The 24,627-nt window shown below is 46.2% G+C and overlaps 1 protein-coding gene across 1 annotated transcript in view; it reads left to right on the top strand.

Annotated features, from left to right (window-relative positions):
* Nucleotides 1-24,627, top strand: part of nbeaa (neurobeachin a) — a 1,435,335-nt gene that overhangs the window by 221,785 nt on the left and 1,188,923 nt on the right. Inside the window, exon 9 of the mRNA XM_072477018.1 lies at nucleotides 17,481-17,678. Within this exon, the coding sequence (XP_072333119.1) occupies nucleotides 17,481-17,678 (198 nt within the window). The remainder of the gene's footprint in view (nucleotides 1-17,480; nucleotides 17,679-24,627) is intronic.

Raw genomic sequence — 24,627 nt, forward strand, 5'->3', positions numbered from 1 at the left:
TGCCCCTCATAATTTTGTATACCTCTAACAGGTCTCCCCTCAACCTCCTTCGTTCCAGTGAGAACAAACCGAGTTTATTCAATCGCTCCTCATAGCTTATGCCCTCCATACCAGGCAACATTCTGGTAAATCTCTTCTGCACCCTCTCTAAAGCCTCCACATCCTTCTGGTAGTGTGGTGACCAGAATTGAACACTATACTCCAAGTGTGGCCTAACTAAGGTTCTATACAGCTGCAACATGACTTGCCAATTCTTATACTCAATGCCCCGGCCAATGAAGGCAAGCATGCCGTATGCCTTCTTGACTACCTTCTCCACCTGTGTTGCCCCTTTCAATGACCTGTGGACCTGTACTCCTAGATCTCTTTGACTTTCAATACTCTTGAGGGTTCTACCATTCACTGTATATTCCCTACCTGCATTAGACCTTCCAAAATGCATTACCTCACATTTGTCCGGATTAAACTCCATCTGCCATCTCTCCGCCCAAGTCTCCAGACAATCTAAATCCTGCTGTATCCTCCGACAGTCCTCATCGCTATCCGCAATTCCACCAACCTTTGTGTCGTCTGCAAACTTACTAATCAGACCAGTTACATTTTCCTCCAAATCATTTATATATACTACAAAGAGCAAAGGTCCCAGCACTGATCCCTGTGGAACACCACTGGTCACAGCCCTCCAATTAGAAAAGCATCCCTCCATTGCTACTCTCTGCCTTCTATGGCCTAGCCAGTTCTGTATCCACCTTGCCAGCTCACCCCTGATCCCGTGTGACTTCACCTTTTGTACTAGTCTACCATGAGGGACCTTGTCAAAGGCCTTACTGAAGTCCATATAGACAACATCTACTGCCCTACCTGCATCAATCATCTTAGTGACCTCCTCGAAAAACTCTATCAAGTTAGTGAGACACGACCTCCCCTTCACAAAACCGTGCCGCTTCTCACTAATACGTCCATTTGCTTCCAAATGGGAGTAGATCCTGTCTCGAAGAATTCTCTCCAGTAATTTCCCTACCACTGAAGTAAGGCTCACCGGCCTGTAGTTCCCGGGATTATCCTTGCTACCCTTCTTAAACAGAGGAACAACATTGGCTATTCTCCAGTCCTCCGGGACATCCCCTGAAGACAGCGAGGATCCAAAGATTTCTGTCAAGGCCTCAGCAATTTCCTCTCCAGCCTCCTTCAGTATTCTGGGGTAGATCCCATCAGGCCCTGGGGGCTTATCTACCTTAATATTTTTTAAGACACCCAACACCTCGTCTTTTTGGATCACAATGTGACCCAGGCTATCTACACCCCCTTCTCCAGACTCAACATCTACCAATTCCTTCTCTTTGGTGAATACTGATGCAAAGTATTCATTTAGTACCTCGCCCATTTCCTCTGGCTCCACACATAGATTCCCTTGCCTATCCTTCAGTGGGCCAACCCTTTCCCTGGCTACCCTCTTGCTTTTTATGTACGTGTAAAAAGCCTTGGGATTTTCCTTAACCCTATTTGCTCGTCCTCCCACTTACCCTTAAGCTCCTCCACCTCCGTAAGCTCCTGGTAAATATCCAATACCTTTCCCCCTCCCACCCAGGTACTGGAAACTACTCTATCCTGTATCCCCCGTGGCAGCAGCAGCGGAAAGGCCGGCACCTGTTTTCTCAGGAAGTCGCACACCTGCAAATACCTAAAACCATTCCCTGCTGGCAAATTAAATTTATCCTCCAAACCTTTAAGCTGGGATAGCTCCCATCTATAAATAGATCCCCCATCCTTCTAATTCCTGCCCTCTGCAAACTCTGGAACCCGCCATCTAGCCTACCCGGTACAAACCTGTGGTTGTTATAAATCGGGGTCCAAATCAATGCTCCCTCCACTCTTTTATATCTCCTCCACTGCCACCAGATCCTCACTACCACCGGACTTGTGGAGTATCGGGCCGGTGAGAACGGCAGAGGTGCCGTTACCAATGCTCCCAGACTGGTGTCTTTACATGATGCCGCCTCCATCCGCTCCCATGCCGAAAGGTCCCCCACTACCCACTTCCTGATCATGGCTATATTAGCCGCCCAGTAGTAATTGCAGAAGTTCGGCAGCGCCAACCCACCCTCCCCCTGATTGCGCTCCAGCAACACTTTCTTCACTCGCGGGGTTTTACTCGCCCACACAAAGCCCAAAATAATCTTATTCACCCGCTTGAAAAAGGCCTTAGGGATGAAGATGGGGAGGCACTGAAAGACAGACAGAAATCTGGGGAGGACCGTCATTTTCACGGTCTGTACCCTCCCCGCCAGTGATAGCGGGAGCATGTCCCATCTCTTAAGTCCCCTTCCATTTGTTCTACCAACCGGGATACGTTTAGCTTGTGTAGTACCTCCCATTTCCGGGCCACCTGGATTCCCAGATATTGAAAGCTCCTCTCTACCATTCGAAGCGGCAGCTCTCCCAGTCTCTTTTCCTGCCCTCTTGCCTGGATCGCAAACATCTCGCTTTTCCCCATGTTCAATTTATACCCTGAAAAATTGCCAAATTCCCCCAAGTTTCGCATTACTACCCCCATCCCCTCCAACGGGTCCGAAATGTACAAGAGCAGGTCATCAGCGTAGAGCGAGACCCGGTGCTCTCCCCCCCACCCTCCCCCCTCCCCCCGAACCAGCCCTTTCCAGTTCATAGAGGCTCTTAACGCCATGGCCAATGGCTCTATGGCCAGAGCTAACAGGGAGAGGGGGCACCCTTGCCTCGTCCCTCGGTGTAGTTCAAAATACCCCGACTTCAGCCGGTTCATACGCACACTCGCGACTGGTGCCTGATAGAGCAACCGCACCCAGTCAATAAAGCCCTTACCAAACCCAAACCTTCCAAGTGCCTCCCACAGGTAATTCCACTCCACCTGATCAAAAGCCTTCTCCGCATCCATCGCTACCACCACCTCCCCCTCCTCGCCTGAGGGCATCATAATAACATTTAGAAGCCTTTGAACATTGGCCTTGAGTTGCCTGCCCTTAACAAATCCCGTCTGGTCTTCCCCTATCACCCCCGGGACACAGTCCTCTATCCTTGTGGCCAGTATCTTAGCCAGCAGTTTGGCATCCACATTCAGTAGAATAATCGGCCTGTATGACCCGCATTGCTCCGTATCCTTCTCCCGTTTCAAGATCAATGAAATCGAGGCCTGCGACATTGTTGGGGAGAGGACTCCCTTCTCTCTTGCTTCGTTAAATGTCCTCACCAGCAGTGGGCTCAATATCTCTGAAAACTTCTTATAGAATTCCACCTAGTAGCCGTCAGGCTCCGGGGCCTTACCTGACTGCATGCCCTCGAGCCCCTTGATTATTTCCTCAATCTCAATTGGGGCTCCCAGCCCCTCCACCAGGTCCTCCTCTACCCTCGGGAACCTCAACTGATCCAGAAATTTCCTCATCCCCTCCACCCCAGCCGGGGGTTCCGACTCATATAATTTACTATAAAAGTCCTTAAACACCTCGTTCACCCCCGCTGGGTCCAGGACAGTATTACTGTCTCTACTCTTTACTTTACCTATCTCCCTGGCCGCCTCTCTTTTCCTGAGCTGGTGCGCCAACATTCTGCTTGCCTTTTCCCTGTACGCATGGATCGCCCCCCTTGCCTTCCTCAACTGTTCCACTGCTTTCCCTGTGGTCAACAGCCCAAACTCCACTTGTAACCTCTGCCGCTCCCTGAGTAGCCCCGTGTCCGGGGCCTCCGAGGATCTCCTGTCCATCTGGAGTATCTCCTCCACTAATCTATCCCTCTTAGCCCGTTCACCTTTTCTCTGTGGGCCCGTATCGAGATTAATTCCCCTCTGACTACTACCTTCAAAACTTCCCAGACCGTCGCTGCAGAGACCTCCCCCGTATCATTTGTTTGCAGGTAGTTCTAGGTGGACTTGTTAACCCGCCCGCAGACCACCTCGTCCGCTAGCAACCCCACATCCAGCCTCCACAGCGGGCATTGCCCTCTCTCCACACTAACCCGTAGATCCACCCAGTGCGGGGCATGATCCAACACTGCAATTGCCGAATACTCAGTATCCACCACCTTCGGTATTAGCGCCCTGCTCAGAACAAAACTGTCGATGTGAGAGTATACCTTGTGGACATGTGAAAAAAAGGAAAACTCCTTCGTCCTCGGCCGTGCAAACCTCCATGGGTCTACTTTCTCCCCCCCCCCCCCCACCCCCCCCCCTCATCTGTTCCATAAAACCCTTTAATTACTTTGCCGCAGCCAGCCTCCTCCCTGTCCTGGATTTTGACCGGTCCAATTCCGGATCAATGATTGTGTTGAAGTCCCCTCCCATGATCAGGTTATGTGACTCTAAGTCAGGGATCTTACCTAACACCTCCCTCATAAATCCCACGTATATGTTCACAAGTACCACTCGCACCCCCTCCAGCTTTCCACTCACCATTATGTACCTACCCCCCTTGTCTGACACGATTCTCCCTGCCTCGAATGCCACTTGTTTGTTGATCAAGATCGCTACCCCCCTGGTCTTTGAGTCCAGTCCTGAGTGGAACACTTGTCTAATTGTCTAATTTTCACAGTAACTTCATTTGAAGCCTACTTGTGACAATAAGCGATTTTCATTTCATCCACACCTTCCTCAATCTCGTCTGGTCTGTAACCTTTAGGTGTGTCTCTTGTAGCATTGCCATGTCCGCCTTCAGTTCCCTCAAATGCGTGAACACGCGAGCCCTCTTGACCGGCCCATTCAGTCCTCTCGCATTCCATGTGATCATTCTGGACGGGGGGGGCTTCCAACCCCCCCCCCCCCCCTGACTAACCATCACCCTTTTTAGGCCGTTCCCGACCTCCCATTTGTCCCCTAGTAACAGTTCCCCCCCTAGCAACAACACTAAAAACCCAATCCCCCAAGTCAAGCTCCAGCTTAACAGCTGTCCACCCCCCACTGTGCTTCCGAGAGTCAGCTGACCCATGCTGACTCGATAGCTCCCACCCCTGGCACCAAGCAGCATGTATTCTCCTCTCTCCCGTCCACATGAATAAACATTTTAAAAGCATCACATTCCCTAGTAAACAAACAACAGGAAAAAAACTGTGAAGAAACAATCACTTTAGAAAAATAGTCACCCAAAATGCAGAACCAAATTCAAAGCCCATCCCCCCCTCTAAAAAGGTCCCTGCAAGACAGATCAACCTTTAACCATCCACACAGCCCATTATTTCACATGGAGCTACTTAAATGTTTACAATCCAGCACCACAAATCGCTGCCACAGTACTTCTCCGAGGCTTAAGTGTCTTTTAATTCGCCTCCAGCTTCATTTCTTTAATAAAGGTCCATACTTCGTCTGCCATTTCAAAGTAGAAGTCCCGTTCCTCATGTGTGACCCACAGGCGGGCTGGGTACAGCATCCCGAACTTCACCCCCTTCTTAAAGAGTGTCGTTTTTGCCCGATTGAACCCAGCTCGCCTCTTGGCCAAATCCGCTCCCATCTTGATAAATGCTCAACTCTCAGTTCTCCCACTTGCTGCTCCGTTCTTTCTTGGCCCATTTCTCCTTACTGTTTCACTCTTCACTGCTTTATCCCATAAAACCCGAAAAAAATCAGGGGGAAAAGATCCAAAAGTCCGTTTCAGGCGGGAGCTATCAAATGTGCGACCTACCCCTCCATGGCCACCACCAGAAGTCCCTGCCTTCACCTTTTCAATTGCATTCACCTTTTTCTCTGTCCCTCATTTCTTGAATAGAAGTTGACATTTGCTGACTTTCATTTGTTGGCACCATTCTAGAATCAAAGCAATTTTTGACAATTGTGACCAATCCATCCATTATCTCTGCAGTTATCTCTTAGAATCCTAGGATGCATGCCATCAGAACCTGAGGTTTTGTCAGATCATCGTCCCTTAAGTTTCCCAAATATTTTGTCTCTGTTGATATTATTTACTTAATCTTCCTCACTCTTAAAAACCCTTGGCTATCATCTATTTCTAGTGTCTAAGTTGCGTCTTCCCCTTCAAGATAGGTGCCAAATATTTATTCAGTATCTGCCATTTCCTCGTTCCCCTTGTTAATTGATTCTATTTCCGTTTTTAAGCAATTAGCATTAACTTTAGCTAGTCTCCTCATTTTCATATATTTGTAAAAGCTCTTCCAATATGTTTTTATATTCCTGATTGGTTTGCTCCCTTATTCTACCTTTGCCATATCTATATTTGATTGCCCTTTTCTGGTTTCTAAACTGCTCCCATTTCTCCAGCTTACTAATATCCATCACCATATTAAAAGCTTTTAAAAAATATCTAATACTATCCTTAACTTCTACAGTAAGCCATGGATGAATTATTTGAGTTGAGATTACATTTTTTAAATTAAAGCTAATTTGTAAATATTTGAAAATATTAAATCATTTTGATCAATGTTCTCCACCATTTGCTTATCTTAACATTTAATCAATTGATCTAATCTACGTTAGCTAGCTCTCTTCGCATAACTGTGTAATTGACTTTGTTTAAGTTTCAGATTTTTGTTTTGGACTTGAGTATGTTGCTTTCAAACATAATATGGATTTCAGTTTTATTCTGATCACATTCCCCCCCAGAGCATCTTTTAATATGAGATTGCAAATTAATCCTGACTCATTGCACAATATAAGATATAAAATAGCTTTAATCCTAGCTGCTTCCACAATATATTAATCTAGGAAACAGTCCCAAAAGCATTCCGCAAACTCATTTTCCTGACTACCTTTTCTTCAAACAAAAATTGAATGTGTTCAGCAAAATGTTTGATTTTGTGTGTTCATGTTTAAAATATAGCGTGTATCTTGATTCTAATCCTCAGTTTAGTTAAGCTCTTTAGAGAAAGAAGTTTGCAAGGAAAACAATTGGGCACCTGATGGATTCTGACTAACAAAACCCTTGGACTGATCTGTTCCCTCTAAGAATACTATTCACGACGCCCTATGCTGCTCTTGTTTGGCCCTTGTTCCGCACTGTAACCAATCACTATTTGTTGATGTACCATTTGTCAATGTACTCTGTCGATTTTTCTTTTGTTTACTATGTACGTACGCACTGTGTAAGTTCCCTTGGCCGCAGAAAAATACTTTTCACTATACTTAGGTACATGTGACAATAAATATCAATCAGTCAATCATGACGAAGGAACAGAAGTTGTCTGAATGATTTCCTTGTGCCAGTTTATAAATTAATATGAGAATTTATCTTCTCCATATAGATTAGAATTCAACGGTCCAGAAGAAAAATTAGGATGCAAAATTATCCACAAAGTAGTGACTGACCCACCATCAGCCTTGAGTGTCTCTATTGTTTCTCATAGGCAAAACGTATATGTGAATTGTGTTTTCTTTATTTCAGCAGAATTTCTGTATTCCTTGAAAATATTAATAATCTAAAGTTGAAATGTTGTATTTTGAAAATTCAGTTGTGGGTGTCGCTGGCTAGGCCAGCATGTATTGCCCACCTCAAATTGGCCTTTGACAAGGTGATGGTGAGTTGCCCTACATACAGAACTCCCCCCCCCCCCCCCCCCCCCCCCCCCCAAAAAAAAAAAGAGACCCCTGTCTGGAAGCTGCAGAGCAGTCCAGACAGGGGCAATGAGAAGAATTACAGCTGTAACACTGCAGCTCCACGTGTCCATTCCTTGAAGGAGTGCAGCTGTGACCGGCGTCTGTTTCCCACAAATCCATTAGCTGCAAGCCAATGATAGATTTCTAGTAATGGTCTGTGATTGACAGCTTCTACAAACCATCTGTAGCTTTGATTCATTCATCTCCCTTCATGGTTTAGTGGCCTAAGTGGTGAAACCCTAATGTTTGTAAACATTGACCACATCAAAGAGAGGTACGTGCAGTGAAAACACACGCTTGAGTGATTGGAATACACTAAGTGCTTGGAATGCACATACCTCTCTTTGATGTAGGATGGTCCCTACCAGTGTGGTCCTGGCGTGGTGGACCTCGCGGTGAGCCAAAGGGGCAATAAGTGGTCCCCTTGAGGAGGTCCCTTTGGCCCACTGTGAGGTCCACCACGCCGGGGCCACGCTGATAGAATGCACAAATGATCTGCTTCCGCGTGATTCCCGGCTGTAGGGACCAGAGAATCACGGAAGGCTGGAGCATAGGACCCTGGGCCCGCTAAATAGATGCAAATGAGTTGTTCATTTGCAATTATTTACATCCCCCTTCGGGTGCTCATCGTGGATCTCGTTTACAGCGTGAAATGGGGGGGGGGGGGGGCGGAGCATCGTGTTTGGAGCGGCAGCTGGCGCCAATCCCGATTTTCCCACAATGCCCGATTCTCTGTCCCACTGGGGAACGGATGGAGAATCCTGCCCATGATCTCCTCATAAAGATATTTTGCACATTAAATGAAGTGTTAAATTGAGGTTAATTTGAGATGGATGTACAGATATGATTGCAGTACTTGAAGAGGATAGATAGTTGCTTTCTACGCTGATTAATATTTCTTTCTCAATCACCACCGCCACGAACAGTTTAAATGAACATCCATCTCATTATTTATGGGGTTTTGTTCTCTGTAAGCTAGTTTTGTGGAAAATGAATAGGTTCCAAACTAATTTATGAAAGTGCTTTAAGGTATTCTTCAGAGATGCAATAAAGCCTTACTTAAATTCAAAATTCCATAAAATTGCTCACTGCTGATAATCTGTTCTGTAAGCGTTACCTCAGACATCTTTCCTCTTTTGGAGCTCTTGAATTTTGTTCCTTTTCATAAGTTGTATTCTTTCTGCTCGGTCGTCATTCCCAATTTATTTTGGCCAGTCTGTGCATTATCACTCTGCAGTCATATCACAGCTAGTATTGCCTGTAATGATCTGTACATACATCTGTACATACATCTGCACATACACCAGGGACTGCATCACAGATGTGACATCCACAGCATCACTAGAGGGAGCATCATAGATGGGTATAAAGGGTCGAGCCCATGAGGATCCACCTCTTTTAGAAGCACAGAGCTAGTGAGCAGCAGCACACAGGGACAGCTTAGCATAGGCAGTTTACCTTAGTTTCACTGGTGATACCTCTTGACTGTTTTACATCTAGTTGAGCTCTGGAAGCAGAACGAACCCTTTGAATAAAGTGTTTGTGTTAACTGTAAGTCTACAGTCGTTATTTAGAATTAGAGAATAACATATAGTACCAGGGGTGGTTTCAGCAAGCCAGCTAGACACCAGCAAGAGAAGAGAACTTAAACCAGACATTTTACCAAGGAAGGCCTCGCAGCATTCGGACCCTTCAGATACCAATCAGCACGATGGACCTAATCCAACCTCTACGCCTGCTCAAGACCACTGGTAATATGCATTCCAATTGGAAACTTTTCATACAACAGTTCAAAATATATCTAGAAGCTAAGGATCTAACCTCAGCGTCTGATGCCACGAAGATAGCCTTGCTCTTATCTCTGGCAGGTCCACAGGCATTAGAAATATACAATTCCTTTACCTACCTGGCAGGGGAGGACAAGGGCAAGCTGGAAATAATCATCAAAAAATTTGAAACCCACTGTCAATCTGAAGTCAATGAGATATTTGAAAGATTCAAGTTCACCAGGCGTTTACAAAAACCAGGAGAATATTTCAGCAGTTTTGTAACTGATTTAAATTGCTAGCTCAATCTTGCAACTTTGAAAACCTCCGTGACTCCCCCATCAGAGACCAGATAGTCAATGATATATCTGGGGCAAAATTCTCCGGAAACGGCGCGATGTCCGCCGACTGGCGCCCAAAACGGCGCAAATCAGACGGGCATCGCGCCGCCCCAAAGGTGCAGAATGGTCCGCATCTTTGGGGGCCGAGCCCCAAAATTGAGGGGCTAGGTTGGCGCCGGATGAATTTCCGCCCCGCGGAAATGACATCTCCGGGCGGCGCATGCGCAGGAGCGTGTGCGGTCGCTGACAGCTTCCCACGCATGCGCAGTGGAGGGAGTCTCTTCTGCCTCCGCCATGGTGGAGACCGTGGCGGAGGCGGAAGGGAAAGAGTGCCCCCACGGCACATGCCCGCCCGCGGATCGGTGGGCCCCGATCGCGGGCCAGGCCACCGTGGGGGCACCCCCCGGGGCCAGATGGCCCCGCGCCCCCCCTCCCCCAGGACCCCGGAGCCCGCCCGCGCCGCCTTGTCCCGCCGGTAAGGTAGGTGGTTTAATTTACGCCGGCGGGACAGGCATTTTAGCGGCGGGACTTCGGCCCATTAGGGCCGGAGAATCGAGCGGGGGGGGGCCCGGCACAGCGCGATTCCCGCCCCCGCCGAATCTCTGGTGCCGGAGACTTCGGCAACCGGCGGGGGCGGGATTCACGCCAGCCCCCGGCGATTCTCCGACCCGGCGGGGGGTCGGAGAATCTCGCCCCTGATGAGGGACTTAGAAAATCCTTATTAAAACGAAAAGACCTAACCCTAGAAACAGCCATGCAAAGTTGGCTTATGAAAAAAGTAAAGAAGAATATGAAGAGTTTACTTACCGGGACCAAGGCCTTCACCACGAGGTCAAGCCCGTCAAAATGGTGGCCCAGGCTTCCAGAAGGCGCTCCTTGAACGGCAATCCCACACGCGCGAACCTGGATGCAGGTCACACGCATGCGCAGTTCTCCCGAAGATTTGACACGGAAGAAAGGCCTACTGCGCATGCGCTAGTGTGGAGGGACAGCGTCATGATGTGTCCCCACTGCGGACAGGCCCACTTAAAAGGGCAATGTCCAGCTTCTGGAAAACAGTGTTTATAAAGTGTGGCAAATACAACCACTTTGCCTCACAGTGCGGAGCTGCACTGCAAATATAGACAACAAGACAGAAACACATGTACTTCAACGTAAAAAGCATAGACTCAACGGCGCACAAAAAAACCAATGATGAGTATTCCTCGGATGAGGACAACCTCGCTTGCGACAACTCGTTTGTCGTGGACACGATCGAGACAATTGAGGAACATGACGCAACAATCGCCACGCCTCACCCGGTCAACAGCATTGATTCCAGCAGTGAGTGGACTGCGACTGTGCATGTCAATGACTTTCCATTAGTCTTCAAGCTTGACACTGGGGCCTCAGCTAACCTCCTCACTAGTAAGGATCTCCATTCGATTCCAGGAGACCATGAAATAATACCCGTTGCATGTCGGCTGAAGGACTACAACGGCAATCCCGCAATGGGATCGTGCCATCAACAAGACGATACGCAAGCAGCTACGATTCGAGATTGTAGACGACACTGTTAGGCGCTCAGGCCTGCCAAGACTTGCGACTGGTGCAACGCATTTACATGCACACCCAGGATCCATCAAGCCTGGAAGCTAAAATCCACAGCATGCTACAAGAATACCCCGACGTATTTAAAGGCATGGGCACCCTACCCTGCCAATGCAAAATCATGCTGAAGACAGACGCCAAACCTGTCATTCAGCCGCCCAGGTGGGTTCCAACTCCACTGCGGGAGAAGTTGAAAGCGGAACTCAACAGACTGCAGTCAAAAGGCGTAATATCGCGAGTCACACATCGCGATTGTCTGTGTTAAGATACCTTCTGGAGATCTTCGCATATGCATAGACCCGAAGGACCTGAACCAGAACATTCGCCGGGACCACTACCCCATCCCCAAGCGTGAAGAGATCACATCTGAGATGGCGAATGCTCGTATCTTCACCAAACTCGACGCCTCGCAGGGATTTTGGCAGATACAGCTTGATGACTCGAGCAGATTACTGTGTACGTTCAACACGCCATTTGGACGTTTCTGCTTCAATCGCATGCCCTTTGGCATTATCCCTGCGTCAGAGATCTTCCACAGGATAATGGAGCAAATGACCGAGGGCATCGAGGGTGTCAGAGTCTATGTGGATGACATCATCGTATGGTCCACCACTGAAGAAGAACACCTCTGTCGTCTGAAGAAGGTATTTCAGAGGATTCATAAATACGGTTTGAAACTGAACCAGGCAAAATGCACATTTGCGAAGGAGTCTGTAACCTTTTTGGGTGACACCATATCATCTCAGGATGTCAGCCCTGATGAGGCGGAAATCGCTGCAATCGGGACCATGAAGACGCCACACGACAAGAAGGTGGTGCTACGATTTCTGGGCTTCGTCAACTTCCTCGGCAGGTTCATCCCAAACCTGTCCGCACGGACGGCAGCTTTACGCAATCTCCTACGAAAGACCACTGCGTTTGAGTGGACACAGCATCACCAAAATGAATGGGTGGATCTCAATTAACAACTAACGAGGGCACCGACCCTTGCTTTCTTTGACGCAACCAGACCCACCAAGATCTCCACGCCAGCCAGGATGGGATTGGCGCCGTTCTCCTCTAACAGGCCGACCAGTCTGACTGGGTCCCGGTGGCATACGCGTCCAGGGCCATGACCGCAACTGAGTGCAGATATGCACAAATCGAAAAAGAATGTCTCAGATTCCTCACTGGGATTCTGAAGTTCCATGACTATGTGTATGGCCTGCCCACATTCATAGTGGAAACCAACCACAGATCGTTGGTCCATATCATAGACAAGGGTCTAAATGACATGACGCCTCATCTGCAGCGCATCATGATGAAGCTGCGAAGGTATGATTTCACCCTAGTATACACTCCGGGAAGAGATCTTGCCATTGCCGATGCACTGTCCCGATCAATTGGCACTGACAATGGACCATCAGCCCCTTTCAGAGAAATCGAGGCCCAAACACAGTTATGCATGGAGAATTTGCCTGCTTCGGATGAGAAGCTTTGCCTAATCCGACAGGAGACGCAGAAAGATGCAACCTTACGGAGAGTGCTGCACCTACTCCAGGACGGTTGGACGAGGGGACAATGTCCACAATTTCAGAATGTCAAGTCAGAACTGATTGACGTTGACGGCGTGCTGCTACGCAATGCGCAGATTGTGATTCCGGCCACACTCTGCATCAAGATGCTACGTAAGATTCATGAAGGCCACCTAGGAATTGAGAAATGCAAAAGGCGAGCATGACAGGCTGTGTACTGGCCCGGCATGAATCAAGACATAACGGACATGGTCATGACATCAACCCGCACAGTGTAAAGTACCACTGCAGCAACATGAACTCACAATAGCCCCGTGGACAAAAGTGGGCATTGCCCTATTTCATGCCACAGGGCGTGATTACGTCTTGATCATGGACTATTACTCAAACTATCCAGAGGTACTGAAACTCCATGATCTCACGTCTTCATCTGTCATCAAGGCGTGCCTGGAGACATTCGTGCGACGTGGAATCACGCGTGTGGTGGTGTCAGATAATGGTCCCTGCTTCGCGAGCTGGGAATGGAAAGAGTTCTCAGACCGCTACAGCTTTCGGCATATAACATCCAGTCCATGCTACCCACAGTCAAATAGGAAAGTGGAAAAGGGTGTCCAGATTGTTAAACAGCTTATTAGCAAGGCATCAGATTCACGCTCGGGCATCAACCTAGCGCTGTTGTCCTACCGAGCAATCCCATTGAGCTCAGGACTGTCGCCAGTACAGATGCTCTTCGGCAGGGACATCCGGACAACCCTCCCGGCGATTCAATTCCGAGACCCTGATAACGCTCTGGTACTCGACAAAATGCGGGTACTACGGTCCAAACAAAAACAATACTACGATCAACATGTGATCCTACTCAAGCCACTGAACATGGGCGACATCATCAGGATCAGGGACCAGAAGGCGGATGGTCTGAGTCAGCCACGGTGATCAGGCAGGAGGCACCGTGGTCCTACATTGTCAAGTCGTCGGCGGGAGTATTCTTTCGCCGTAACCGCCGGGATCTGTTAATGCTTCGGCCTACAATGCCGGTGTTTCCCACACTGGACTTGACCACAGGACGTTCCTCGCCACACAACGCCAGACAGTACTCTTGATGACATCAAACCGTCATCCCCACCACCACCGTTAAGACGATGCAGCAGAAGCCGTAAGGCACCTGACCGGTTAGATTTGTAACGACACTTCAAAACACCCACAAGACAGATATGAACATTTCTCACGATGGACTCATAACACTGTTAATTGTTTCTGTATTACTTTATCATTATCGCAGTGTGCAGCTTTGCTTATTCTCACCACTTGTTATGTTCAGTTTTCTTGAGGCCAGTCTAGAAAACATCAAGTCAAAAGTGGGGGATGTAGTGACCTGTACATCTATACATACATCTGCACATACACCAGGGACTGCAGCACAGATGTGACAGCCACAGCATCACTAGAGGGAGCATCAGAGACGGGTATAAAGGGTCGAACCCAAGGCAGGATCCGCCTCCTTTCGAAGCACAGAGCTAATGAGCAGCAGCACACAGGGATAGCTGAGCATAGGCAGTTTACCTTAGTTTCACTGGTGATACCTCTTGACTGTTTTACATCTAGTTGAGCTCTGGAAGCAGAACGAACCCTTTGAATAAAGTGTTTGTGTTAACTGTAAGTCTACAGTCGTTATTCAGAATTAGAGAATAACATATTGCCCAGCTCTGTTTCAGCCCTGCTTGCAAGTTCTGCTTCTACCTTTGCTTTAAAGTCTCTGTTCCTACACTAACTGACTTCATTAGGTGATCCCTTAACTTATTATCCAACTACATCCTGCCCCTGCTGATTGTAAACTCCTACTGTAATCCCTCCCCAGTCCCCATACTCATTTTCAGCTATATTTAACCCTGAGATTAAAGCAACTCCTATCGTGGAGCAGATTCTCAGTCTCAGGGGATGAAAGAAGACAATTTGAATGGAAGTATCAAAAAACACGAGTGTTGAATAAGAAACAACAAATGTGCAGACTAAAAGAGGATAACCTTAGTAGAAGAGTGAAGAAAGAAAGTTGCATAAAAGAAAGGAGGCAGGGATAAGAAAGTGGACAGCAAGAAACTGGTGAACAAATGTCAAATGTTTGTGATTCACTTTTTGTACGTTGTCCTACATTTCCCGCACGTTTTCACGGTAATCTGTGATGAGAGGTCCATCATTTTAAATAGATGTAAAGAAATACATTTTGATACTTGATTCTTTGTATATTTGTTAACTACTCTCTTGATCCGCAGTTTCTATTCTGTTTATATGATCCGGTAGTTCTGACTCCCTCCATGCCTTGGTCTCAATCCCTCCTCCTTAACATTTTTTAGTGTTAGTATATCAGAAAGATAAAAAAACACTTGCATTTATAGAGTACGTTTAATGACCACCGGACGTCTCAAAGCATTTTATAGACAACAAAATGCTTTTGCACTGTAGTCATTGCAATAATGTAGGAAACACAGCAACCAATTTGCACACAACTAATTCCCACAATCAGAAATGTGATAGTGACCAGGTAATCTGTTTTTGTCATGTTGATTGAGGTTAACTATTAACCAGTGCATAGGTGATTATTCTCCTGCTCTCGTTTGAAATATTGCTTTGGGATCTTTTGCCTCCACTCACGCAGATAGATAGGGCCTTGGTTTAATGCTAATCAAAAAAAAACAGCACCTCTCTCTCTAATGCACTTAAATGTCAATGTTGATTATTTTGCTTAAAACCAAGAGTGGGTCTTGAACTTGGAACCTTGTGACTTGGAGATGAGAATGCCACCAATTGAGCTACCACTGACAACATTTTTAATCAACTGTAATGATATGAATTTTATCAAAATGCATATAATTTTTAAAAATTCATTGACCAAGCCATGCTTTTCCTCGCACTTTTTATCTGCCCAGACTGTTAGGATAGCACAGGAAGTAGCAAAAACAGTAATTGATATAGGGTTTAGGGAGGATGTGTGCTTTCAGCATGGTTGTTAATTCACTGCATTGAATGACTTAATTTTTTTCCAAGGAAGATTTATTAAAAATGATTATTCATCAAAATAACATCATTCTTCTCTACCAACTTTCTGCTCTGCAGCCCCAAGTCACCCAAACCTGATCCCTCCCAACCTTGGTTGACCTGCTCCCTTCCAGCTGTGGCCACCGGCCCTGATTTTTCCCATTCAGTTCTGTCTCAACCCAGCCCGGGCTCACATCCCACCCTTAGCTCCAGGCTTTGCGCTCATTGTCAAAGTGCTACTAATGCCTTCCTGTTCCCTCCCCCTTTGCTCGCTTTTGGATGTCTCCCCTACTCGTTCCTGGCTTGTCCCAACTCTTTGGCCCGCAGTTTTATTTCTCTCTTGCACCAGTCACAGTGGCTTCCGGATATGCCAGTGCTGGTCAAGGCCGAGGCTCCAGATCTACCACACCAGTGATGGGAAGAACATCTGGCCTGGGATAGAAGTGCATCTCAGCGCTGTCCCCAATCTTGCTGTGGGGCCTCCTACCTTTAAAAAAAGAGGTAAAAGACAAATTAAGTCGATTAGTAAAGGAACATGTGTGAGAGGAGACTGAAGGAGAGAGCTATGCAGAAAGAGAATGAGGAAGAATCAGAGAGAGCGATACAGCACTGATAAAACATTGTACATGGGAGACATAGTGAAAGAGAAACAGAACAAAAGGCGGATTGGAAACTATTATTAAATGTGAAAGAAAGCAAGCAACACGTGTTATCACTTTGTCCGTGAAAATATTATAAGATCAGCGAGTAAATATTTATCTTTCTAAAAAAAAAAGTCATTGTGACAACAGGGTTGTAATTCTAACTAAGCATTTTAGATGGAATTAGATGATGACACAACATATTTAGGTGTTATAGAATGGTAGGATTTGTAGTCATGGCAGGGGGTGGGAGAGGGTGTGGAAGGTCAAGGAATGAGCTGGTAAGCCAGTTGCATTCTTCGGATATAAATTCAGATTAACCCACACTGATTGAATAAAATTGTCATTTCTTTGCTGGCTTGTTTTTTAAAATAGTTTTGGCAGACTCAGCCTGTTATGTTGCATGCACATTTCACTGCATGTTCATCACAACCATCTTCTAGCTGATCTCACACTCACTGTAATAATAAGCACTGTACACTCTGGAAAATTAGTTATTTCATTGTTGCTCCACAAAAGTGCTAAAAACTATACTTGGCAAAAATGTCATTAATAAAAAGTATGTTCATTTTGGATTTTGACTGGAAACAACGTAGATCGTAAAGACATATAAAAATAATACGGCATAAATAACTTTTGAATGCATTGGTTGTTCTACTTGTGAAAAATACCTGCATAACTAACTTGTTTGAGTTTGCAAGAAACATTGGGCTGGATTCGCCATCGGCGGGATCCTCCGCTTCGCCGGCAGCGCACTCACGACGGCGTGGGGATGCCCATAATGTGAAACCCCATTGGCAGGCTGCCGGGGACGGAGGATCCCGCTGCCGGCGGGGGAGCATTGCACCAGAAAATGGTGTGACGGGAGGGAGGATCCCGCCCAATGTGTTTGACAATTTTTTATGCGTTATTATTTGTTATGCTTTTATACTTGTGCTTTTATTATACAACTATGTATTTGCTGCTTTGTGTTGTCAACACTGTGAAGTATTTGAAATGCTTTGGAAAACATAAATTAATGTATTATTTTTCAGAGTACCTTTAAGTTCAAATCGGAGAGTGACATCCATCTTGCAGAACACCATAAGCAAGTATTGTATGATGGGAAGCTGGCTAGTAGTATTGCCTTCACATACAATGCCAAAGCTACTGATGCACAGCTTTGCCTTGAATCATCGCCGAAGGAAAACCCTTCAATTTTTGTACATTCTCCACATGCACTCATGCTGCAGGTTAGTATTAAAATCTTATACTAGTATGATTTCCACTAACCTATGATTTTCAAATTACTTAAAAGTGAACTTCAGTTAATTAGGTGCTTGACTATGATGAGTTTTTGTTGATGCCATTTACAAAATTGTGTGATGATAATGTTATTTTGATTGCTTTTGCTGAACTGTATGCAATATATATTGGGATGTTGCAGGTTTTCTTCTCAGAATGTAGATGCATTGGGGAAAATCATGTTGTCTACAATAACTGATGCATCTTTTTCAGTCAGTTTTTGAGCAGATTAAATATTTTGCTTTCAGTTATATCCAATTGCAATAAAGCACATTGAAACTATACCTTGGGTATACTACCCTCAAACTTTCTCATCTTCATCTTTCCTTTGAGGTTCCAGATCTTGAACTCAAAGAATATGTGTTGATCACAGGCCACTATTGCTTGTCAGCAGAACACCTGCAAGTGCTTCTGAGTAGCCAGTTTTGATCTTTCTTTTACGCTTTTCAGAGAGTGGGAATATAGCTGGTCCCTTAATATTCCCATCCACCCACATAATCTCACAAGTCAAGGTGATTGTAATTAAAGAAAAACTAATTTCATTAACATTGGTCTAATACTTCCCATATATGGGAAAATTTGTTGCTGCTGTCGGGCTCTCCAGGGGGAGTAGAATTCTTACAATGCAAGCAAATAAACCTTTGGAGATGGCAATTTGCAAGCCAAGCAAGAGTGGGTATAGTTCTGAACTTGGCTTTAAGGAATTAAGCTCGACAGGTGGAAGGGTTATCAATTGAGGAGCAGTTTTGTAGAAGCAATAACAATTCAGGATAGATTTAGCTTGTTAGGATCCCCATAGAGACCGGAACATAGGAACATAAGACTTGGGTGCAGGAGGAGGCCGTTCAATCATTCAGGCCTGCTCAGTCATTCAGTAAGATTATAGCTGATCTGGTCGTGGTCTCCACTCCACTTTGCTGTCTGTCCCCCCCATTACCCTTTACACCCTAGTCTATCAAAAATCTGCCCAACTCCGCCTTGAATAAATTCAATGACCCAGCCTCCATTGTTTTCTGTGGAAGACACTTCCATATACTAATGACCCTTTGAGAGAAATGAATTCTCCTCATATCTGTCTTCAATGATAGGCCTCTTATTCTTTAACCATGTCCGCTGGTTCTAGTCTCTCCCACAAGTGGAGACATCTACCCTTCAAAATCTTTTTTTTTTTTAATTTAGAATACCCAATTCATTTTTTCCAATGAAGGAGCAATTTAACATGGCCAATCCACCTACCCTGCACATATTTTCGGTTGTGGGGGCGAAACCCATGCAAACACGGGGAGAATGTGCAAACTCCACACGGTCAGTGACCCAGTGCCAGGATCGAACCTGGGACTTCAGCACCGTGAGGCAGCTGTGCTAACCACTGCACCACCGTCCTGCCCTCTACCCTTCAAAATCTTATATGTTTCATAGATCATAGAATTTACAGTGCAGAAGGAGGCCATTCGGCCCATCGAGTCTGCACTGACTCTTGGAAAGAGCACCCGACCCAAGCTCACACCTCCACCCTATCTCCATAACCCAGTAACCCCACCCAACACTAAGGGCAATTTTGGACACCAAGGACAATTTAGCATGGCCAATCCACCTAACCTGCACATCTTTGGACTGTGGGAGGAAACCGGAAACGGGGAGAACGTGCAGACTCCGCACAGACAGTGACCCAAGCCGGGAATCGAACCTGGGACCCTGGAGCTGTGAAGCCATTGTGCTAACCACAATGCTACCGTGCTGCCCTAAGATCAATAATTTCAATAAGATCACCTCTCATTCGTCTAAATTCCAATGACCATAGGCCAACCTGTTTAACCTTTCTTTTTAAGATAAGCCTGTCACCGCAGGAATGAGTCACCCAACCTGCTCTGTGCTGCTTCTAATGCAGTCACATTGTTTTTCAAATAAGAAGACAAAAACTGTATCCAGCATTCCAGATGTGGTATTACTAAGACCCTATACAGCTGCCGTAAAACTTCCCAACTTTTATGTTCTATACCCCTTACAGCTGCATGTTCTCCCCATGTCTGCGTGGGTTTCCTCCGGGTGCTCCGATTTCCTCCCACAAGTCTCGAAAGACGTGCTTGTTAGGTGAATTGGGCATTCTGAATTCTGCCTCAGTGAACCCGAACAGGCGCCATAGTGTGGTGACTAGGGGGGTTTTACAGTAACTTCATTGCAGTGTGAATGTAAGCCGACTTGTGACACGAATAAGATTATTATTGAATGCCAGAATTATATTTGCCTTCTTCATCACTTGCTGTACCTGCATACTAACCTTTTGTGATCCATGTACCAGGACACCCAGATCTCTTTCTACCACCAAATTCTGCAATCTCTCACTATTTAAATAATATACTACTTTTCTATTGAACAGAGCTTCCGCTCCACTTCTACCAGGGATTCCGGTCCAGGTTTTGCACCAACCCTTTTTAGGATTTCTTTGTCTTGACTGCTTTTCCGTACTTGAGGTCCAGCCACCAATTACCACAGATATTTCAATTCATGTTCCACAGGCTGCAGTGAGATCTCACAAGCCTGAAAATCATTTCAGATGTCTTTTTGGCACCTCAGCCTATCTCTGAGCTCTGTCTGTCTTCACTGATCAGTCCTCTGTTCTCGTACCTTTAACCTCAGATCATCTGGAAATTTCTTTTCGTTTCGCTAGTTTCCTTAAGTAGCTGTCGTTTAAATCTGCCACTGGCTTTCTTAACCTTTACTCCATTGTACGGCTCTTCTTCCAACGAAGCTGAGAGAGATGTTCCCTCTCTTGCTGCCTGTCCCCAACTGCTGTAGCTTCCAACTGAAACTAAAGAACAAAGAAAAGTTGTTTTTCCTTAGAAAGGCCTCCAGTTGTTAAGCAACTATTTACTCTTCATGCCCTAGTTCTCCCTATCACAGTTGGAACTTAACCAATGTCCCACATATACAAACACCCTTTGTCCAGCATGAATGTAGCTATAGGTCTCTTCCAGGCATAGAAACATTAAACTAAACCCAACTAAAACTATACCTTATTTCTAATGTTTACCAATACAAATATAAATCCCTTAAAACTACCTTTGTTTTCCGATCAGCAGGCAGCACAACTGCCTGAACTCATGTTCTTGGCTGCAGAGAAGTGTGTCTACCCCCTTAACTATACTATCCCCCACTACCACAAAATTTGTATTTAACTCACCCTTCCCCCTATTTGAATGGCTTCCTGTACCATGGTGCCATGGCCAATTAGCTCATCCACCCTGCAGCTACTGCTTTCATTAATACAAGAACCATGAACCTGTTGGACAATTGCAAAAACTTAGACTCCTCTACTTCCACATTCTGGGTTTCGAGAGCTGTCTCATTCCAGTAACACCCTCCTGTCCCTGACCACTGTCCAAATCAGAAGACCCTATCCTGAGGGGTATGAATGCTTCCTGGTACAAAGTATCCAGGTAACTTCCTCCCCTTTGCAGCTCTGCCTGCAGTTTAGTGACTCTGAAATGAAGCTCCTCAGGCTGGAGACGCTTACTGCAGGCATGTTTGCCCTGGCTCACACCAGCGTCCAGAAGCTTCCATAACTGTGACCGATGGAAAAACCTGAACTCTGTTAAACAATCAAGAATCAGCATTGACCAAACAATACTCATGAGGCAACCACAGAAAAGGCATTTTCCCATTAAGTAATTAAACAATTGAAAACTCACATCAAGTTTAAACGTTATGCTACACTCTGCAGTCATGTAGCCTTGTAGATAAAGTCCCAAACTACTGGCGGCTTTTCAATTGGCTCTTCCTCCCTGCCACACCAGGGTGAGTCTTTCAATATCCATTGAAAGTCCGGTTCCTTAATTGTCTGAATATCATTGTGTCTCTTTTAATTTAAAGTAAGCAGAATGTCCAAGCATGGGGGATAGTGCAATCGTATTGAACCCTGCCCAGAGACCAACCCACATGATTAGATTGTCACAGGCAAGATGTCCAGGCCAAAATGCCAGTTTTACATCTTGACATAAAAGAGGAGACAGCTGGACCTGGATTCTCCGATTTGAAGACTAAGTGCTGCCGCCGGCGTGGGAACAGTGACGTTTTACGCCCGAGAAAACGGCACAAAAACTGCACCGATCCTCTGTCTGGTGGGGGGCTCGCAGACGCGCAGCGTAAAGCCCCTGGTTTTAGCTGCGGATATGGCCAGATAATTGCCGGATCCATGGCCATGCATGCGCATGGCAGAGGCCTGCAGCGGCCGCTCCGTACAACATGGCGCCGGCCACGCCCAGACCCAGTCTGCCAAAAATTGCCCCCCTTTGACCAGGCTCGCCAACCCAGGACCACCCGCCACCAGTGCCCCCAGCCCCTGCCAAAGCCCCCCTGCCTGCGGAACAGCTCCCATCCGACTGAGGCGGCACTGGACTCAGTCCGCAGCCACCACGCCAGGTTCACGAAAAAAAAATTATCTTTCTACAAGTTGACATGTGGTGCTTCCTGTGTCTGAACCAAGCAGGTTTATGCCCCAGGTGAATGTTACAACAGTAGTTTTCTTTACTGCCTCTGTCTGGACTGCTCTCTAGCTTCCCAACAGTGGTCTCTTTTTTGCGGGGGCTTCCTCACAGGTTTCCCTTTTCTGGGGGGGCTTCCTGACAGATTTCTCATTTTGGTGGGGGTGGTCTGTGGGTGTGGGTCTCCCTATTTAGGGGGTCTCTGGGGGGTCTCGGAGATTCCCATATTTAGGAGGCCTCTTGGGAGTGGTCTCTTTATTTAGCGTGTCTCTCGGGTGGTCTCTTTATTTGGAGATTCTAGTAGCGGTGGCGTGGGCACGCCTTGCATTGTGGGGCGGGGAGGGTGGCCCTCGGATGGACTTTACAGGCAGCTCCCTTAAGGTGTTAGCCACTTGGCCCACAGCAAGGTCCACCATGCCAGGGCCATGTTGGGAAATACCTGGAGTAAATTCCGCCCATGTGATTCCCAGACAAGAGGACCAGAGAATCATGCGAGCCCGGAGAATATGGTGCCCAGCCAGCTAAGTGGATGCAAATGGTCATTAAGACTCATTTGCATTCTCCTGCTGGCGCCTGAGCGTGAACCTTGAATCCGCTGCTAGCATAGGGCCTGGGCATCAGAACAGGCACCGATCCTGTTTTCTTCACGACGCCCGATTCTCCGCTGCATCGGAAACCCCACGACCGGCGGTGAATCCAGCCCAACGTCTTTAATTTCCTACTTCCCAAAAATCATAACAAAAAAACATTCGCCTCTCCTTTTAAACATAAGCATGGTTTGAAATAACAAAGATCTCACTTTTATGGTCTCTCAATTGCACCTTTTTTGCAGCAAATCAATGGATTTTATTTGTTGCATGGCCATCATCTTACACAGCTACAGGGATGTTAATGTAACAACAGGCTAGATAGAGAGATAAGACGACCCTATTCTCTTTGGTTGAGGAGTTCAGAATCAGGAGATTTAGATTTGGGTTTAGAGGTAGGAGGATTACGGGGATTCAAGGGAAAACCCCTTTACCCAGAGGGTGGTGGGAATCTGGAACTCACTGCCTGAAAGGGTGGTAGAGGCATAAACCCATAACATTTAACAAGTATTTGGATATACATTTGAAGTGCTGTAACCTACAAGGCTATGGCCCAAGAGCTGGATAGTGGAACTAGACTGGGTGGCTACTTTTTGGCTGGCATGCACATGATGGGCTGAATGGCCTTGTAGGATCTCTTATTTTCTAGTAAGAGACGGGGTCCGGTTGTAGTTTGAGATTGAGTTTATTGCAAAAACTTGGTTAGTACACTTTCAAATATAAACAAAAAAAATAAATGGCTAGCAGGGCATAAGGAAGAGAACAAAGGAAAGAGGACAAAGAAGAGAGAGAGAGCACCATGTGCACCAAGAGCTTTTTACCTGCGCTTTCTGGTACTGCCCCCGTCTCTGCCCCTAATTGGCTTTCAAGCTTTGAATTGTTACTTCTGAATGGTGCTCCATACCATCACTCATGCTGGTATCTAACTGGCTCTGAACATTTCCAGTCTGAATCCTGAAAGGCTGGTGTAACATTTCACTTTTATCACTGCCAAACTGCAAAAGTATAATCTGACCGTGACTGTTTGCTTACTGCCCTCAGCTGTTCTTTCGTAGTGGTCAGTGTGCGATCATGTTGGGATTGACTCGTAATTTCATTTCACTGTTGAACCTGGTCCATGACGACTAGGGACCATTTGGTTTGTTCCTTTTCCTTCATATGGGTCATTTTTCCCTGATCCTTTTGATATCTTCCAAGGACCATTGTCCTTTAGAGGTACCCTACTTTTCCTCAATCTTGGTACCGGTTTTGGATAAGTCAAACTGTTACTCTATATACTATTTTCATTGCCAAAGGATCTCATCTATGGAAATGTCTGGCATGTCTTTCCCTCCTTTGACTGTAGTAGGCAACTGTTTGTCCTTTTCCTCTGCCATAATACGAAAAGCCGTAAGGCTTTTCAGCCGGGCTGGTGTATCTATCCTGTATACCTCCAAAATCCAAATGTCTGTTAGGGACTTGAACTGAATACCATATCGGAGAGGTTCAAGGTCGCGTAAGAGGATTATCAAGTCTAAAGAAAGGCTGAGGGCATTTTTTAATAAAGAGGTGTCCTTACCTCCAGGGCCCGATATAGGTCCGATGTCCATATCTCCGGTTCCATTTCCTCTAGCGACCCTACTTGCAGTGCCAAATTGAGCTTTTTAATCTCCAATTTCTGGTATCACACCCCTCTCTGCCCATAATTGGCTTACAAGTTTTGAAATGTGAGTTCTGAATGATGCCACTTACCATCACTCACGCTGGCATCTAACTTACTGGCTCTGCACATTTGCAGTCTGTATCCTGAAAGGCTGGTATTACATGTCACTTTTATCATTGCCAAACTG

This window comes from Scyliorhinus torazame, chromosome 15, assembly GCF_047496885.1.
Source record: "Scyliorhinus torazame isolate Kashiwa2021f chromosome 15, sScyTor2.1, whole genome shotgun sequence".
In the NCBI taxonomy this organism is placed as follows: Eukaryota; Metazoa; Chordata; class Chondrichthyes; order Carcharhiniformes; family Scyliorhinidae; genus Scyliorhinus; species Scyliorhinus torazame.